General features: G+C 38.3%; 1 protein-coding gene across 3 annotated transcripts; it reads left to right on the top strand.

Moving 5' to 3' along the window:
* Window positions 1–351: 351 nt before the first annotated feature.
* FAM174A (family with sequence similarity 174 member A) lies at window positions 352–20,009 on the top strand. 3 transcript variants are annotated; one of them, XR_001333288.3, is made up of 5 exons: window positions 352–735; window positions 5,356–5,490; window positions 8,959–9,042; window positions 16,073–16,260; window positions 19,403–20,009. XR_001333288.3 is itself a non-coding variant. In XM_014273104.3 (3 exons), exons 1-3 carry the CDS (start codon window positions 425–427, stop codon window positions 8,978–8,980), a joined length of 468 nt encoding a protein of 155 aa, XP_014128579.1. In that variant the 5' UTR covers window positions 353–424; the 3' UTR covers window positions 8,981–9,525. The 3 variants fall into 3 exon arrangements, 1 of the variants encoding a protein (XP_014128579.1); XR_001333286.3 differs by lacking the exon at window positions 16,073–16,260; XM_014273104.3 differs by lacking the exons at window positions 16,073–16,260; window positions 19,403–20,009 and having other exon boundaries at window positions 353–735; window positions 8,959–9,525.
* The last annotated feature ends 308 nt before the right edge of the window (window positions 20,010–20,317 follow it).

The following is a 20,317-nucleotide window of genomic DNA, read 5'->3' as shown; positions in this document are numbered from 1 at the left end:
TGCGTAAGTGGGGCATGCGAGGAGATAAGCGAGGACACATCGGGCCACTGGAGCCGCCCATGTGAAGGCGACATTGGGAAGTGGCTGCCAGGGAGTCTCGTAAATGGTCACACTGGGAAGTTTCTTTAACATTTCTGCTTTCACTAAAGTCAGTTATAAAATTTCTGTTCTTTTGAACATAGAATCAGGGTAAAACAGAGGACTGGTTAAAAAAAAACTATCCCGCCTTAAATTTGTTACATTCCAAATAGCCCCTCACTCGCCCCCAAGCGCGACTGACCATCCAGAGAAAAAGAGGGGGACCCACGAAAGAAATGTGGCGACACGGAGAGGGAATGGAGAAGCTTCCGCTTCCGGCGGCCTCACTGACGGCGGCAGGGCCCAGCCGCACTGCGCGGCCGTAGTGGGCGGGAGGCAGGGGGAGATGCGGTCGCCGGCGCTACCGCAGCTCTTGGTGGGGCCGCTGCTGGTGTTGCTGGTGCTGCTGGAGGCCGCCCGCTGCGCGGAGGCTGCGGCCCCTCGCCCCCGGGACGCCGCCACCGCTTCCCCACGCTCAACGGAGGCGGCCGGCGGGGCCTCCACGCGGAGCAGCAGCAACAGTAGTAGCAGCAGCAGCCGCCTGGCCGAGGTGTCGGCGCCGCCCGAGCAGGGCCAGCCCATGACCCAGCGCGCCCTGTCCGTGCTGGTTCTGGCCAGCGCCGCCCTCATCGTCTACTTCGTGATCCGGACCGTGCGGTGAGGGCGGTGAGCGGGCGTGTGGGCGCGGGGGCCGCAGCTACGCGGCGGGGGCTGCGGAGCGTGTCGGCCCCGCGCCTCCTGAGGGGCCGGTCAGTAGCGCCCGACTGCTCTGGGAAGCTGCCGGTACCGCCTTCCCGGTGTGGGCGGGGAGCAGCTCGGTCTGCTCGGCTCACGTCGCCGAGAATCGCGCATTATTGTTGGGCCTTTCCCGTCTCCATCCTGTGCCCTCCGGGTGGACTTGTCACTGCTGGCATCCGTCAGCCCACCTAAGTTTACTTTGTTTGTTCTTAGAGTGATTTTTGACCAGTTTGCAAACTTCTGTATCGCCAAACTACCAAAGTTGTCCTCCCCTACTTTGTCAATAAACAGTTTTCTTCTATGCTTTCTTTCACAGTTAAATTAACCTATTTTGTGTCTTTTAAAGAAAGCTTATAAAGCTTGCTATCACTTAGCTGCCTTTCTGTTTCTCATGGAAAATACTCTCTACGTAGCTCAATGTGCTTTTGCACAGTGTTTGTCCCTGTATTTTTTTTTTTTTTTGTCCTGGTAGTTTTACTTCTCTCTCTCATGCTTTAATAGCTTGAATTCTTCAGAGCAATGCCCAAATGTATGATTATGCATAAGGCACCTCACTTATGGAGCAAGTTCTCCATGTACTTTTCATTACATTTAGATATACCCATTGTGTCTAATATCTGCATCATTTAGTTTAGAAAGGCAGTTGAAGGACTGTTTTGTGTATGTCATGTAATAAGATATGCAGTCTAAGTAAACTAGGATATTTTGATTGTTCCATGCATCTTGCAAATCACTCTTGAGAAGCCTTGAGGGCACTTATCGGTGTTAGTGTGTCTTGTAACACCAGCCTGTTGGATTTGGAGATGTGAGTAGTACTGTCGAAAGGCCAAATAAATAAATACATAAAAGTCTGTAATTGGAGGAGCTGGAGAGGAAAATGATCATCTATTGTCATTATTTTCTGGATGAGTGGTAGTTACTTGATATTCTGGTTTTTGAGAGTAGGATGCTGTTCTGCATTTGCAACTGGAGTGCTGCCTTCTAGGTGCTACTGTAAACTGGAAGCTTTACTTTATTCACATTATTCTGTAATTCTGTGGCATCTTGCTTCTGAACTTTAAAATAGGTAAATTGTATATTTTTGAATTTGAACTTGTAGCTGAAATGTTCTTGCAGTGGTTATATAAGAAGTATAAGGATTAAGTGCAGATGACCCATTTTATCGGATAGGTTTCCTTGGCATGAAGACATTATCTTGTTGTAAGACAAAAACTTTTTGCAAAATTTCTATCAAGCTGCCAGCCCAGTGGATGAAGGGAAGAAAATGAGTGTAGCATTTCTGGATTTGAGTAAGGCTTTTGGTGCTGTTCTTCACAGTATCCTTCTGGACAAGCTCTGCCGCTGTGGGGTGAGTAAATTTGCGGTACACTGGTAGAAGAGAGAGCTGAATGATGGGGCTCATAGGGTTGTAGTGAGGAGCAGTGCATCAGGCTGGTGCCCAGTCACCAGTGTTGCTCTTCAGTGCTCAGTTCCAGGGCCAGCTTTGCTCAGTACTCTTGGCAATTAGCAACTTTGCAGATGATGCCAAACTGGGAGGTGCAGTAGGCTCTCTCAAGGCGCGAGAGGCCTTGCATAGGGATCTAGATAGATTGGCGCATTGGGCATTTACCAGTGGCAGGACATATAACAAGAACAAACGCAGGACACTAGTTTTACGTGGGAGAGAAGCGCCTGCAGAGCAGCCATGCATAGAGGGATCTCAGGCTGACAGCAAGCTCAAATATGAGCCAACATGTGCTCTGGCAGCCAAGAGGGCAACTTCACCCTTGGGTGGTTCTCACAAAGCACAACCAAACAGTCAAGGGAGGAGATTGTCCAACTTTATTCAACATTGTCATGGCCTTCTTGTGAGTAACGGTGTGCAGAGTAAGTAGCACACCAAGGCACATTAATACAACCAGACTGGGGAACCAAGCTGATTAAAGAGTTGGAAGGCCTGTCTTGTTGAGGAGCGGCTGAGGATTGAGTTGGTCTTCTTTGGAATAGAAAAGGCCTGAGGGGTGACCTCATTGCTCCCTGAGGTTCCATTGCTCCCTGAGGAAGGAGATGCTTATCCCTTCCTGCTGACATCCATCTACAGGATGCATGGGAATGGTTCATAGTTGCACCAAGAGAGGTATAAATTGGACGTTAGGAAGCATATTTTTACTGGTAGGGTGGTCAATGACTGGAACAAGCTTCTTAGAAAGGGGATCAGTGTTTAAGATGCATTTGACAATACCCATGGTATCATGCTTTAAATTCTGGGTTGATCAGGCAGTTGACTTGATAGTAGTTGCAGGTCCCTTCCAACTGAGCAGTTGACAGTCACAGAGTAGAAGATCTTTTGTTAACACTCAGGACACTGCTTTAGAGTCATGGCTGTGAGCATACATGCATGTTGCATAAGCATCTCCAATATTCCTGTTGCTGTAATTTTTAAACAACTATTTAGATAGAGAAGGATTTGAGTCTCAAGTAATTAGTGTATCTTTTATCAACAGGATTTGCTTGAATCTAAAATCTGTGAGAGCTTTGTGATAAGTTTTATTTGCTTTTTCTACCATCTAGACATTTGCTATGATTGTCTTAGGTCACTCTCAAATCACAGTAGCAACTCACTTTCCATTTTAACCCATTAAGGGAAAAAGGTAAAATGTAAAGTGAGATTGACAGAAATACTGACTGTATGAGTAGCATGTACTACGTCTTCTTAATTTCATTTTTTGTGTGTGTGTTTAAAATAGTTTCTTATCTGCTAGGATATCCACAATGCTTGTCCTAGTTCCAATTGCTTAACCTCTACTTTAGTGAAAACCAAAAGGCACAATATGTAACAAACAACCCTATTTTTCATCATACTGTCATCTTAAAAGTTTTAGAATTTTGTTCTACTTGGTGCTTTGTAGTGTACAACTTCTTTCTATGTTGAGGAATAAAGAACAGATGAAATAAATGAAGAACTTGGAAGGGACTTTGTCTTGAACTGAAAGGTGAAAATTTTGGTTTTGGTAGTAGTCAGCTTTAAATGAAAAAGCTGGGTATTTTGTTCTGGTCTAAAGCAGTTAAATGCCTGGGATAATAGTTGCTGCATTTTCATGTCAGTTGAGAGTGGAGGAAATGGCCGTGTTGATTATTTCTTATAACATCAGAAATTTGAGAACTTTGAAGAATGGTATGTACTTTATCTCTTTCCCATTCTTACAAGGTTACATTTACTTCTCAATTCCAAAAGGAGATATATTTTATAGTTTGGAGTATAGTGAAAAGATAAACCAAGATTGAATGCTGTTGTGTGTTCTTTCAAGGTGGACTGGAGTTTCAGGACAGGATTGGAAGCTGAGAATCTCAGTATTGTATTTGATACCTCTTACAAGATAGGTAAAATGCTGCCTAAATGTGGGACAGAGAGGTCACTATGCACAGTATACAATAATATAATGTATTATGCGTAGTATTATAGCAATACTGGAATATTGTAATATATTAGTAATTTTTTTTATATTCGCTCAGAAATACTCTGTGTTGAAGTTCCTGAATGTTGTAAACATGTTTGGTAGGCCCCTAGCTTGGGGTTGCAAATTCTAGATTTTCTAAATGAATGACCTGTTACCACCTTTGTGTTTAGCACTAAGTACCTAGACACAAATTATTTCCCTTTTTTTTAAGTCCTATAGCTTTCATGTAATTGTTAGCCAGTTACTGAAAATGACTCTGTCAGCATTCTGTAAACAGATGTCTTTGCACACTGTTTGGTGAGTGGCTACTGGTCTGAGCTCTGGAACTTGAGCAAAGCTTGTTCCATGAGTTAAAGAGTAGTTCTGGAAAGTCAAATGGAATGGTTCATTGTGTGACTGATGCACATGGGATCCCAGCCCATGCAGCAAAACTGTGGAGAGTGACAAAAGCAGATGCACACAGTCTGCTTGTCTATGATAAGCACTGTGCCTTAATCCTGAAACATGAGTTACTGCCTCTTTCTTCCATACTTTGTGAAGCAGACAAGACATTGACTCTACAAGTTCTGTCTTATTCAAAAGTGTAATTATAGGCAATTTTTAAAACTTGATATCTATAAAAAACTTCACAAATTATAATAAAAATTTCTAGTGTCAGCCATTACTTGTGTTACAAGTTATAGCTTTGCTATATAGCTGTGTTTGGTTTCTACCTGATTTGATCTGCTATTATTTACACATGTGTAAGACACGTAGAAAATATGTAGCAAGGCAATTTTTTTCTCAGTAGAAATATGTTTGAAGTATGCTTTTGCATATTTTTTTATGTGGCTCTTATATTTAGATGCTAAGTGCCATTTTGTATTCACTGCATTAATCCTGTATAAAACTACAGATGACACTCTTAGTGGCCTTAATAATTTCATGTAAACTGTTGACACTTAAAATTTTCTGACCTCTGAATTTCATAGAGCTAAGTGTGTACGCTTATCATAGGTTTTAGAAAACTTACACTAATTATCACTGTAGCAATATTTTACATTTTTTGATCAGAAAGTAGCAAAATATTTACGTTACTTGAATGTTCTAAAATACTTTTCAGGCTCAGAAGGCAAAATAGAAAAACCCGAAGATATGGAGTTTTGGATATGAACATAGAAAACATGGAGCTGACCCCATTAGAACAAGATGATGATGATGATGATACAACACTGTTTGATGCCAGCCATCCTCGAAGGTTTGTATTTAGAACCTGAGTGTACTTCTAGCCATAGAAGGGAAAGAGTGTGGGTGATAAGCAGTTTCTCTGAGAAAGCTCACTACTGTGTTTCATATGCATAGTTGGAGAAGGGATGTCAAGATCACTTGAATTTTAAATGGGCAAGAATTTAGTGGGCAAGAAGATAAACACCATTTGTCTTCAACATGTGGGTTCCAGAGAAATGCGGAGGAAGGTAGGATATTTTTGTTACAAAGAGTGTCGCTGAAGTTAATGTTAAGTCAACAGCTAGCTTTTATCTTTCTCTTTTCTTTTTTTTTCCCTAATTTAAATTCTCCTCAGTTTTTCCTGTGTATTTTCACCTATGAGTTCTGCTTCAAGCAGCTTTGCTTCATTCTGCTTTCTTATGGCTAAGGTAGTCAGCAGTTGGTGATGATCCTGCACCAGATTTTACATTTGGTACTGCTGCACTGAAAGATTCATGTTCTTAAGCTATTCTTGGAAATTTTGTAGATACAGGAAGATTTTGTTGTATTTTGTTTGAACTTCCAAACCCAAATTTTGTTTGAGCTTTCATTCTGTTTCCTTAGTGTCCTTAAACATAATAAATTAAAATTTAAATTTATGCAATTCATACTTAAATTTTTCCTTATTGAGTAATGCCATCACATTGCATGTGTGAAGATGCAGGAAAAATAGTTGATGGGATTGTCATAGCTCATAGTAAGGGCTATTTGACTATTGTCAAGTATCGGAAGAGATCAGACGAGTTCTTCCAGTCACAGCAAGTAATTGATTCACACTGCTTAATGTGAAATCATTCAGATCTCAAGCAAGTTGGATAAATGCAATACATGATGTCTCGGATTAAAAGTATTGGAGTACTGAGTCAGGTGTTCTACAGTTTATCAGGAGGAAATTTGTATGCAGTTCCAGCACTTGAAGAGAAATGTTCAGTCTTCTTTAACTTTGTCGCCTTTGTCGCCTTATATCTTTCTGATTTAATTGTTTTCATAAGTTGAAGCCTCTCTTGTTTTTTTCTCTCCCATACAATAGATTAAAATAGCTAGAGTATCTCTACTTAGCATTCCTCTGCATTTTAAAATTATGTGACATTTATCATTACCCTTTGTTACTAGTCTTGTTCCAGTACATATATATATATATTATACATATATAATATATATATTTACATATGTGTATACACTCACACATATGTCAAATATAATTGCTAATTGTCACATTATATCCAAGAATTCCCTCAATGTCTTCCTTAAATCTTTTAGCTTCTCTTGTAATTCAGCATACTTGTTGACGTTAAGGTATTTGTTGACAAGTTAACGTGATACTCTTTATAAATGCTTATTTACAGGAGTATCAGCTATATTTTTTAGCAGGAAGTAAAATGATAATCTAGCTAGTCATCATTAACAAACAGTATTACACAATTGCAACTTTCGGAGAGCCTATTTCTGATTTTTCTGCCTTCCTGTTTCCTAAACACTTCATTTTGAAGAAGAAAAATTTGTTGAAGTATTTAATAGTAGAAGTGTCTAAACTGTTGTTTCAATAGTGCTCTGAAAGTTTGTGCCTAAATTATTGAAATTCTTGTTTTGATACTGGGAACTCAGGAAAACAAGGACTTCAGTTAGATTTGGTGAAGATGGTGAATTTTCTCTGTTTTTGTATATTGATATCTTCCTGTGTTCTCTTTTATGGGGAGAAGCTCATAAAATTTTAAGAGCTACTTTTTATTTGAAGTAGTGTTCATGGGTAGGAAGAAAGCAGGGCTGAACAATGTGAATTTACTCCACAAATCTCTGTACAGCACCTTGATAAAATGGTGTTCAAACTTTGCAAAGATACATCCATCATTGCTGGGAGGATAGTTTGAAAACTAGAGTGCTTGAATTTTTTTATTTTTTTAATCTTGATTGGGAATGTACTTTATAAAGTTAATTTATTGCACCCTTGTTTCAACCTCTTTGCATCTGAACTGAAGCTTAGTAATCAGTCTTCACGTTGCTGCTTAAGTACAATGGCCAAAGGGAATACAAAATGCCTAAGTACGCAAAGAAACTTGATGCTGAGGACAACATCATGAAAATGATACTCACGTATTTTTGGGAGATGTCATTACACTTTGTTCTGACATTTATAGTAATTCAGAGTTATGGTTGATTGGGGTTTTTTTAAGATAGCTTAAATACATAGTCAGGCCTGGAACCTGGGAACAAGGAAGAGAGGCTTTTGGTAAATGAAACTTTTTTGAGTTTAGTGCTTTGTTAAGTAAAGAACAGTTGCAATGTTACTCTACTTAGACTCAACAGTTGAGCTGATTTAGTGCTTAAGTTTCTTTCCCTTGTAATGGAAGGCACCAAAAAACATAGCAGTTACAGGAAATTCTTATCTCCATGTTAATTTATATTTGTTAGTAACACCAAAGTAGTCAAGTTTTGGTATATATATAAAAGTATTGTTTTATATATAAAATATGTCTTTATTCCTAATTTCTTTGTGACCTGTTAAAAGACTGTAGTGGCACCTGGTCTGCTTTCATTTTTCTTGCTTGCAAATATTAAGCTTTTTTTAAGGTAATACTCTACTCTAAATAGTATGCCTATATTAGAAATCCCTGTAGGCTTATTTTGGGTTAGCTGTTAACTGTATTAGACCCTTTGCAGGACTAGGTAGAGAAACTGGCTTCTCTCCTAAAAATCACCATAGTAATGTTAGTATACTGGTGTCCAGATACATGACTGCTTTCAAGGGTTGCTGTTTTCTTTCAGAGCTGTATGAAAAAAGGTCCCGTCCCCACTGCCCTCCGCTGTAGCATAGACACAATTTAAGTGTACTCCCACTGTCATCATCATCCATGTTACTAGTCTCTGTGATGCAGCTGTTTACCAAAACAGTGGGTTTTAGCCAGTTTGCTCAATAGCTTATTATTAAATGCCCAAGTGTGAAATTCTGGCCTTGGTCTCTCGAATACAACTTTACATACGTGCTAACAGAGGAACAGTATACTATTAGCACATGTTTGTTTTTCAAATTTATATCACACTACTAGTTTACAATCCTCATTTTATGACTTCACATAGAACCTACTTGCTCAGTGCTGCAAGTCACAAGGAGAGAAATTTACTCAATTTATTTGTAGTATTCCATAACTGAAATGCTACTAAGACTTGCCAGAGTTCAGTAGGAACTCAGGAGCCTTGAGGATTCAAAAATACATTCATCATGGTAAATCCCTTTTTATTTTTTTAAATGAGTTTTCTCTCTATTTGGAAAGGTTAAATGAATGCAGGTTTATGGTACTTTGCTTCACAGTAATATGGTAACTATGAGTTTTTCCAGTCAAATTTAATGATAAAATGTCATGTCTCTCTGGGTTCTTTCATAATGTGTCATCTTTAAAAATGTAGGCTAAATTCACCTTGAAACAGGGCATTCAGATTAATGCATCTGTTTCTTCTATTGTAGAGAAGTACGTGCCTTTCATTGAAAGAACTTAATCTTAGAACCAGAGAAGGAGACTGCTTCATGGGAGAAATAAGAAGCAAGAGGGTATGCAAGTGGGGGGGAACTAATTTAATTTGTGTATTTTGGCATCCTTAATATCTTGCAATAAGTAATGTATCAATTTGTTGTATCTTTTTGTATATAGAGATTCTCAATATGTAGCTTAGGGGGAGAGAGTACTAACTGTGATAAGATAAAAACCTATTTAAAATGGAGAATCTTTGTAAAACAGGGTATTTTTTGCTTGTTAGAAGTCTTGTATGCCATTAAGCATGGTATACACTTTTTTCCTACAGTAACCTGGAATGTTAATTTTTTCTTCTGATATTAAATTGTAAGTAAATAAAGCCACTGTGGAACTTCTCAGAATTGTTAGAACATGACTTTAATTGAGTAGATGATTTATTGTTTACCAATAAAAAGCCAAACCACTGCCTTCTGTGTTGAGAATTTAAACAACTGAATTAACATGTTTTGTTCATGTAAACTTCAGTGAAAAAATAAAATGTGTTTACAGTGCTCCTAGCATTTAGTATGATGCTCCAACACTATACATTTTAAGGATACTTGGGATATTAATATAATTATGCAAAACATGGTATTGCAACATCTTCTTGCTGTGGAGATTCCTGATTGCAACTGTTGAGTTAATTTTTTGTGAGATCTGTCTTCAACTTGTGTGGACAGATGTGGCTCAGTGACTTTAGGATCTTGCTGTGTGATGTCAGTATTCAGACCAGTAGTGAAGCAGAGGTAAGCCTTTGGGAAAATTCTAAATATTCTGTAACTCTGAATTGAAACACTGACATCAGAAGCAGCTGTTACTGAAATGTGTGGTAGTACTTTCATGAATGTAGTCGACACAGAGCAGTTCTGTTTAGTTTTTGGCTAGTGCCATAAAAATTAGAACAGTCTTTAAGACCTGGAAGATACACTTTTTAAAATGTGTTGCAGTTTCCACCATAATCCTGATAATGTAAACAAAATGTTCAAATTCTAGTTTAGAATTAATGTGTAATTTTTTGCTAATTCCTTATATCCATATATTTCAAGGCATAAGCTTTCTACAGCAGTATTGGTAGGGGTGACTGTATCCTAAAAGTGCCTGAGTTATGGGTTACAGAGAAAGAGGAATAATTTTTCCTGATTCTTCACCCTCTTGGTGTTTGAACAAAATTGGAGTACCTTTCTTTGAGGTCATTTCAACAGTGACAGGGTGGAGAGGGAGTCTGCTGTAGATTTTCTTTACTTCTGCCAACTGATCTGTTATATTGAAACCTTCTTACTGCACTAATAATAGCTCAGATGAGGTCAAATTAGCCTCCCAAGGTAATTTTCACCTACAGCTGCCCGCGTGCCACATATAGCTAGGAAATAGATTGTATTTATAATAAATGTAAGGTTTTATTTTGCTTCCTGTTGTATCTAACTTTTTCTGCTTGCACAAAGATAAAAGTGAAATGGAAATACAACACTAATTCTTGGAACTGCTTAGCTGAGGAATCTGGAGACTTAGTAAAGAATAACTGGGTTGTAGACTGCAGGTGAGAGAACCATGAATTATAGAAGGCAAAGTATGCTGTTTCCATATATAGAGGGGACCATCAATGTTAAACTAAACATAAGTGAAATCTTTCAGAAGTATAGACTGTCTTCCTGACATCCTGGAATTCAAACCTGTAGAATCTTCCTAGGCTTTGAGCCACTCTGAAGAGGTGTTATGCACAGATATTTGAACTGTTTAAGCAAGTTAAAATCACTGGAAATGCAATCAATCTTTAAGCTCTTGTATATGCTGCAGGTAAACTTTGATGTTTTCCTGCAGAAAAAAATAAAATTGAGCAGATTATTTATGTTTCCAAACAAATTTTGTGATGGAAAAATAAAACCAGCCACAAATCTTCTCAAAAATTTTATATAGGCTTCTTTCACCAATGCCTCCAAAATTATGAGGCTCAATTTACAGGAAAACCATCTGTAAAGCAATTATACGACTGGTATGGAGTTTTAGGAACAGTTTTGATTTCTGATATGTCCAATACCATGTGGTTGATGGAGCAAGCTTCCTTGGCCTTCCTTGCATCCAGCGCAATTCAGGTTGGATGTTGGTGTAGTCTGGGTTCAAAAGTTATGCCAGTTCCTTTTGATACCTATTTGTATCAATCTAGGTATATGGGCACTTTGTTTATCAATTTTCTTTCCTAAGTTTAGTCCTGTTTAATAGAAACATTCATTCATATTAGCTTCAGAAAACTTGGTCGATAAAGACAGAGGGTGAAAAAGTACACATTCTCACCCAAGCATTTAATTGTTCATGTTTTAAAGAAAAGTTAGTTTCAGTTCACCAGCTGACTGGATCATGCATTGTATAAAGAAGTACTCATTTTTAAGAAACCAATTCTTTTTTACTCCACAGCTTTTTCTTAAAAAAAGAAAATAAATCCAGCCAAAAGTCTGTAGGTAAGGTAAATGGCATTTATGAAGAATCTTAAAGAAACTTCTTCAAGAGATTAAATTATTGAAAGGTCTAATTGCCACATTTTGAGCCTTGGGAGATTTCATAGGGAATATGTTTGCACTGGTATTACTCCTTTTACCTGCCTTGGGCATTGTCCAAAAAGAGATGTGTGACTTTGTAGATTTCTATTCAGACCACAGTCATTTTTATTCTGTGCTCTGATAGAGTCTAAAAGCCTCTCATCTTTCTAAACAGAAAACACAGTTTTTCAAAGATAAAGTTTTACAACTTAAACCAGCTGAATCAAAGCAGACATATACATCAGCATTTTTGTGATGTTTCTGAGAGTTAATAGTACACTTGCAGTAAGAAGATTGCTCAGATAGGTGGTGAAATTTAATTTAAAGTTTCACTGTCCAGTTTCACTGTGCATTCTATAAGATCTTTAATTTTGCCTTTCCTGATATGAAATCTAAATCTTGTTTCTAGTAATTTTAAGCCTATTGCACTGAAACTACAGTGAAGGGTAAAAAGAGCTTTGTTCTATTGCAGACCTGCCACTTCTTTCAAGATCATTATATTGATCCATCTTGTCTGAACAAGACACCCTCAGTTTCTTTTCTCTTCTATTGGTTTTGCATTGGTTTTTGGTAGGAGGGGATGCTACAGGGGTGGCTCCTGAGAGAAACTGCTAGAGGCTTCCATCATGTTCAGCAGTGCCAATCCCTGTGTCTACAAAGATAAACATGCTGGCCAAGCCTGGGCCAGTTAAAAATGGTGGTAATGCCTCTGTGATAACGCATTTAAGAAGAAAGGTAAACAAAAAATTGTTGAGCAGTTTTAATTCCAGCCAGAGGAGAGCAGGATGAGAACATGTGAGAAGACCAACTATGCAGACCATAAGGTCAGTGGAGGAGGAGATGGAGGAGGTGAGATTCATCTGCAGGTTGTGATGAAGACCATGGTGAAGCAGCTGTGTCCCTGTAGCCCATGGAGGTTCATGGGCATGCAGAGATCCACCTGCAGCCCATGGAAGAGCCCTCACCAAAGCAGGTGGATGTCTGGGAGGGAGTTGTGATCCTGTGGGAGATCTGTGCTGGAGTAGCCTTTCCTTGAGGGACTTCAACCCCAGGGAGGAGTGACCCATACTGCAGCAGTTTGGGGAGGATAACTGCCTGTGGGGTGGACTCACATTGCAGCAGTTTGCAGAGAGCTGTTGCTTGTGAGATGGAGTGACGTCAGAGAAGTTCACGGAGAACTGGGAGAGTCCCCATGATGTATCAGTGGAATGGCTTCTCTTCCTGAGCAGCAGGAGAAGCCACAGGAGATGAGCTGAATATAATCCCCATTCTATGTCTCCTTGCACTGCTGGGGTAAGAGGTAGAGCTAAGAAAGAGCCAGGGGTGGGGTGAAGGTGGTTTTAAGGGCTTGTTTTACTTCTCATTATCTTGCTCAGATTTTTTTTTTTTGTAAGTAATAAATTCACCTAATATCCCTAAGCTGAGCCTGTTTTGCCCATGGTGGTATTTGATGAGGGGTCTCTCCTGGTCCTTATCTCAACCCCTGAACTCTTTGTTATATTTTCTGTCCTGTGTCCAGCTGCAGAGGGAAGTTAATGAACAGCTTTCATTGGTGCCTGCCATTTGGCCCAGGTTGATCCACAACAACCTCCCAAGATAGTTTTTCACAAGCCTGCTTAGTATGCCTGCAAATCCTGCATCTAAGTCATCTATGATGACATTGAAGAGTACTGGGTCTGGAATGGAGTGCAGTGGAACCCCACTGGTGTCAGATCACCAGTCTCATGTCACCCTATTCATTGTCACCCACTGTGCCCAATCCACGAGCCAGTTGCTCTGCTTGTGATGATGTGTTCATCCAGCTGAGTGCTGGACATTTTGTCCAGGACACTGTGAAAAACAGCATTGATGACTACTGAATCCAAAACTATGATTACATTAACTGTCTTCCCTTGATCGATGAGGTGGAGAACCTTGTAATGAATGGGTATCAGAAGGACTTTCTCCTCATGAACCCATGCTGGCTGTGAATGATGACTGTGATGTCCTTCAGGTATTTTTCAATAACTCACAGAATAATCTTCTCCAGATTTTGCCAGGCATTGAAGTGAGACTGACAGGTGGGTGATTACAAGGGTCATTCCTCTTGCCCATCTTGAAAATTGGGATGTTAGCCAGCTTTCAGTTATCTGGGACCTTCTGTGATTCTATGTTTCTATGAGTATATGCTGATGGAAACACATACAAAGGTTGTGCAGCTGTCATACTTTTGGTCTTGAGTTGTATAAATAATTTCCCTTCTTCTTCTATCCATATAAAAGATAAGTTACTAAATTTTCAATTTTAGCTCTCTAAATAGCTTCAGTTGACTTAGAGACTTAGATTTTGTAGCAGCTTCAGAACCATTTGATACTAGAAAGTAAATGCAGGAAATAGGGCTCTAAATTTAATATGGCTATTAATAATGGGTACATTATTATGGGTAATTATGTACCCATAATTAATATGAGTACGCATCTGCTTTATATCTGCAAGTAGGATAGATGTTCTAGGCCTTGTTCTGTCCAAGCTGGACATGACAGCATTCATTTTCCCAGAGGCAATGTAAGACCAGGGCTTATTTGCCTGAGCAGCTGTGGTGCTTCTGGTCCAGTTTTTTATGTTTTCCACTAACATACCATGAAATACCTGAACGCCAGTAGCAATATTGATTTAACTGAAGTATTTGTAGTCTTTTGGATATAAGTAGTGGATAGTCATTAAGATTTTAATTTATAATATTGGCAACTCTAGCTGTCCCCAAGAAAGACCCTTAAATTCACTTGTGTTGGTGTAAGTTTCAAGAAAAAGAAAACTAAAGGAGGACATATTAAAAAATTGTAAATCATAAAATATGGTATTTATTTTTTTATTTGAATGCAAACTCTGTTGTCCTTGGTGCTGATACATGTCTTCAGTACCTATGAAACTGAAATATTTCCCTCATTTTTTAATATTGTAAATGCTGTTCTGCCCATTTGCATTACTAGATACCATAAATAAGAAATAAAATAATTTGTAATGTTTCAAATTTTAAATGAAAATTTTAAAATTCATGTTAGATTCAGTTTTGTTTTCTTTCTAAATTAATAAAAGGGCAAAATTGTGATTAAAACCGCAAGTTTTGGGGTTTTAGCTGTGTGTTGTTGCTGTGGTAACTGTTCTGTCACATCAACTGTGGTCTTAAGTACAAAGTATAGTGAAAAAAATGTACCAACGCCCCTTATACCAAGGTGTGAGACTTGTCTTGAATATGGCATTCCACAGCAAAATCTTGTTGAAACATTTAGGATTGTCTTTTGTTTCTTTTCTTGCAGCAAACACAAGTCCAGTTTTGGGTAGCATATGTACCATTCTGCAGTGAGCAAAAGCAAGGGAAGGCTAGTGTGAATATGTTTTATTCAGCAAAGTTAAATCTACAGCTTCGCAAAATCTTTCTGTGGTTAAATGCAAGATGATAATAATTTCGTATTTTCAGAACTAATTTGAATATTTTGTTCAGAAACTACTTAAAGTCTAAGACTGACAATGGACTACAAGCCTTTTATGTAGAAGCATTATAAACTTGGCTAATGCTTTACTATGAAGTTGCAACTCTTAATGGGTGAAAGAAGAGAGCATATGCTTTGTCCAGGGTTAGCCCTTGATCAACCACCATTTTGGATTGTTAAATAGACTGACCTATTTTGACTGTTGCTGCATGTGTCAATAATGTCCTTTGCACTTTTCAAAACTGATGACACTTAATCCTAGAAATATTCGTGGCAGACTTCTCAGGGACTCTATGCCCATACACTGAAAGGCAACATCCCCTTAAAAATTCTGCAGCAAGGCTTCCAAGTGTGTCTCTTTTCTTCCTAGCTAGTAATCAGGAATCTAGTTCCTATGTTGCTATTTAATCTCAGTAAGAGGTTATATGGAGGATATAGATGTGTTATAAAACTTAACTAGCATGGCAAAGTAATATTTTCTAGTTACTTCCACCATCGTGAAGTTTACAGAATAAACTGACTCCAGCAAGACATTCACTGGAGTGTTGATTGTGGGAAGAAGATGAGAGTTTCCCTTGCCTGTTGCAGAAATACAGGAGGAGAGTCAACATTCAGCCTGTATTGCCTGAATCTCAGTAATTCTGTTACCAACTATGGCAAAAACAGAAGTGTTCACAGGCTTTTCCCCTGAGGATATTTCTGAATAATATCAGTGATATATCTGACACAGATGTGTGGCAGGTATCCTATCATCATTGACAGAGCATCCGTCTACTAACATTACCAGCCAAAACCAAGTGCCCACTTTGTTGGAGTTATTGCCAAACAGTGAAATGTTCCTTCTGAAATACGTCACCTGACACTCTGCTACTAGCTCTGGCTAAGATGGCTGCTAGCCCAAGACTCTTTTTTTTTTCTTTATTTTGACTATTTGCTGTCAGACAGCTTGGACTTCTCTTCAGCAGCAGTTCCTAAGCTGAATTGTAATCAGCCAGGCTTCCTCTTCCTTATCAAGCCAAGCACTCAAGAAACGTATTTGATTTAGGATTTTGTGGATTTTTCCCCAGGGCCAGTGCAACCCCAAAAAGGTCCCCTCTAGCCATTGCGTGAAGCTGCTGTGAAGAAAGGTTTAGTCAAAGCAGGCAACCTCTGTAAGCAACTCCTACTAACATGAGAGGACAGTAGCCTTCAGTTATAAACAACTATCAGTCGAACATGGATGAACTGCTGCTAATATATTTTGTCCCCTTTTATTGTAAGTAAAAGTACACTTTTGGCACTTTTAGCAATAAAGTAGTTGCATGTTACAACATACAGGTTTTTTGTCTTAGGAAGACATTTGTTTTCTTTCTATCTGTGACTTGTAAATGCTGCATTTTATGATGTTCTGCTGTCAGCTTCTCAAGAATGAGAGGCTGTGTCCAGATCACTTAAAGGAATGTGAAATGAAATGGACTGCAGTGGAATATGAAGAGGCCTTTGAGGACTCATGAAAGGAATGGAAAGGTGAACCTTCTTGCATAGGTATCATTCAGAGGTGCTGTTAATGATTATATGAACCAATGATTGCATTTTGCTGGACTATAAACATTTCCATGTCTTGCCTTCTTCCTTCTTTCCTCCTTCCTCTCTGCCTTCCTTTCTCTTTCAACAAGGAAACCCTCTTCTGTTGTTCAGTAAGTGCTGACAAGGAAACCTATGCTTCCTATGAAAGGCTTTCCCAAGCACAATCACTATCCAGAATCAAAGTCAACCTGCCAGACACCAGACTCTGGGTTTCCCATCCCTCATGTGTGCATGGGAATGCCTGGGGGCTCAGTTCATGGTCACCTGGCAGAAATTAGGGACCCACTATTTCCAATAGCATTGATGATTAGAACTGGAGCCATGTTAACCACTGGAACAGTAGTAGTAAGGTAATGCTGTTGACAATGTTGTAGTTGATGTCTCATGTTTGGAACAGATGCCAATTTATTTCAGGAGACAACTGCTAGAGTTCTGACATGATACACAACAGTATTTACAGCCAGTATCTTCATGTGAGTGTGAATGAAACAGTTCTATTGAGACACTGCTATGACCTCACTGTTCTTTTTATTGAGACTGCAGGCTCCCTGTGTTCGTCACTGGATTTCTTTCTATAGGCCTGCATGATACGTGTCCTGAATTCTGTGGCACTTACACTAAATATTTCAGCTGGTGCCACAGATCTTTGCTGTAACTACAAGATCTTTGTTGTACTACATTACACACAGATCTTTGTTGTACTACATTAACTGCCGTATTGAACTACTATGAAGCTCATCCCTTCAAGGTTAGTTTCTGGAAGAAAAGCCTAGAAGATGGAGGCTGCTAAATTGAAGAGAGCACCAGCTCCAAAAACTAGCTCAGAAATGCAACTTCTTGCACCCAGAAATTTATGGGTACAGAAGTTGAAGGAATCAGCCTGTATACCTATATATTTTTTTAAATGGTAGATGTAGGCTTAAAAACTGCCAGGTCAAAACTGCTCAGATAGTGCGTCTCCCATGCTTTACTAGATGTCTCTTGAAATTCTGCTTGGTAAAAGCTCTACCTTATCTACTTCCACCTTGTCAGTCATGGCAGTATACTGCCTCAGTGAGATGCGTGTGGTCATTGAAGGTAAATGGGAGGTAGACCTTAAAAAACCAAGGTAGATGAGAGAGGAGCTGATGAGTAGGTGAGTTGGTAGTGAAAAGAGGCCCAGAAAAGACTTGCCCAGCTTAAAGGGAATCTTGTAAATTTTGCCTTAAATCATTTCTTCTTCATCTCTCTTTAAATCTTGATTTAGTGGTCCTTCTGTGGTTTATTATTGTCCGTGTAAGTGAAGATATATTGGTATTTTTCCATGTGGGAACATTTTGTGCGTACAGTTTAAATATGTAGCCTAAATAAGCCCTAGAAAATAATGTCTAGATGCCCTATACATAGTTACTCAGGCACGCGCAGGACATTGGCTCATGTTTATGACAGATTACTTTTTATAAGGTGAATGCATCTGTGTTAGCTCATTTTACATAGTTATTAGCACAGGCAGGTGGCAGATAATAACATTGTTATTTAAAAATTAGATTTGTTGTGAAGGAACAGTCTAGACATGATGGTTATATCTCATTACAATATATTTAATTCTCTTTTAAGGAGATAGATTCTTCTACATTGACAACACAGTGTGCTAGGAGGAGATAGGGTTTACTTACAAGCTGTGTAAATATTTACCTCTAGAATAGCTGCACTACTCACAGCTTTGCCTCGCAATCTTCTTACTAAGCAATAATATTGATGCTTGTATAAAATGAATAAAGTTACCAAAACACTTATTCATGTGCCTAATTTCCATGGAGGTCAGCTTGGATTTAACTTGATGGCTAATGGCTAATGTCTGTGCTTAGCTTGAAGCATTTTAAGTTGTAGCAATGGAATTCCAGTTTGTCTGGAAGAATCAGGTAACTAGATCAGGTCGCTGCAATGCCATTCCCTGTTGAAAGTGTGCAGGCTGTGTGCATACCCTGTTCATGTCAAGGAATTATGTACTTAGTACTAAGTGAGCCTTATGACAGATCATAGAGTTCCGACTTAATCTGAAGTAGGTGTACTTAAATAAAAATTTGCAACATATGAAGAACTTGATAACTACTTTGATTACACGTGTTGCTCCACAGACATTCAGAAGGCCAGAAGCTTCCAGTGTACAAAAAAGAGGAACACTTACTCAATTTAAAATTTACAGCTACATATTTAATGGTAGTATGCAGTATCAAAAAAATTAGTTACATGTGTTAAACATTATTCTTTGCTTTGTACTGAAGTAAAAATTTAATCAGTTTTTACAAGATAATAGGTTTTTTTATATTGTCAAAAAGAAATTAATTTGCTTAAAGGTTCTTGTTTGCTACGAACCTCTGTATAAGACAGAGGGAAATATTTACTTGAATTCCTTAATATCTGTTTCAAGTCATCCTCACTGTTGCCATAAGGTGGTGTTTTTAGTTTTCATGATCAGAAGTTTGGGGGTTTTCTGCTGGCTTTCATTTACTAAGAGTATCAATGGTCTGGTTTTACACACTTGCTATTTTAAATCTTAAATTTTAAATATAAACTTTTTACAATAACATATTAGATCATTTCGTGGAGAATTGATTGTTAATATTTATAAAGGCAGTATTTCAAACAGAAGTCCTCTGACCCTTGTTGAGTTCTTTCATGGTTTGTATATGTGCTGATTGCCTATCAAGCAGTTAGAATAGGTGAATTTACAACAAAAGATCAAGTGCTTAAATCTTTGGGAAAATACAGATTTTCTCAGCAACCTTATTTTAATTCTCTACACACATAATGATATTATTAGTGACTGTGTCTTCTTTTTCTTTCCACAGGATTCTTCTTGTTTACTGGAGGATGGAGAAAATTAATAAATAACCTTTCATTGTACTGTTTTCCTTACACATTTGCATGATTTAGGTCATATTCCAGTTTTCAAGTGTTTTTCTACATAAAGAGTGACTACTTTTTCCTTAGTTTTATTTCAAGACACCCACACCAATTGTGTCTTAGGCCTTCAAATGAATAAAAATCAAATCAATTTTCACAGAAACACCAGAAGTTCTTATTCTCACTCTACAGTTAAGGCACCAAGACCATGAGAATTTAAATTTTTACTGGTTTTAGTAAGTTTTCTTCAGTTAAAACAGGTAGAGATGATTTTCCAGGGTGTTGAAGCATTTCATATGTTCTGTGTATATGCTGGTTTTTTTATTTTTGTGTTGTATGAGTTTTTATAGGCCCAGAATCCTAATTTGATTGATCAGCAAATGACAACTACATTATGAATGGCAAAGTGGACACATTTTGAGTTAAAAGATTTCTTTGACCTCACTTGGAGACTCAGTGGCAGATCTTGGAGTGGAATCAGTTTCTCTAGAGAATTGTTCAATTTTGTTTCTTTTTTCTTTTAGGCTTGAAATAAAGCACATAGATATGTAATTTCCGTGCACCGTGTTCTTATTTGAAAAAGCAATTCTTGTAGTATTGTAAATTTCTGAAGAGTAAAAATGTCCTTGTAATAACACGGTTAACATTTTTATTTCCCCTCAACTCCAGAATTCTGTTTCTTTTTCATGAAGTATGGGCCTAGAAGAAATTTTCATGACATTCAATTACTGAAGGCAAGTCTAGTATTTTGATTGCACAAGCTTGATCCTGTAGTTCCAATAAACCCTAACATTTTTTGACTCAGCAGGGCTGGAACTTTAGGAAAACCTTCATTTCTGTTTATGCTCTTAAGTAGCAGA

The sequence above is a fragment of the Zonotrichia albicollis genome, chromosome Z (assembly GCF_047830755.1).
Source record: "Zonotrichia albicollis isolate bZonAlb1 chromosome Z, bZonAlb1.hap1, whole genome shotgun sequence".
NCBI classification, from domain to species: domain Eukaryota; kingdom Metazoa; phylum Chordata; class Aves; order Passeriformes; family Passerellidae; genus Zonotrichia; species Zonotrichia albicollis.
Note: the sequence above shows the minus strand (reverse complement) of the source record. Positions and strands in the feature narration are given on the sequence as shown.

Coding starts and splice junctions, on each gene's coding strand:
- FAM174A (XM_014273104.3), top strand. CDS start 425: ATGCGGTCGCCGGCGCTACCGCAGCTCTTGGTGGGGCCGCTGCTGGTG. Junction 736..5,355: donor TTCGTGATCCGGACCGTGCG/GTGAGGGCGGTG, acceptor AATACTTTTCAG/GCTCAGAAGGCAAAATAGAA. Junction 5,491..8,958: donor GATGCCAGCCATCCTCGAAG/GTTTGTATTTAG, acceptor CTTCTATTGTAG/AGAAGTACGTGCCTTTCATT.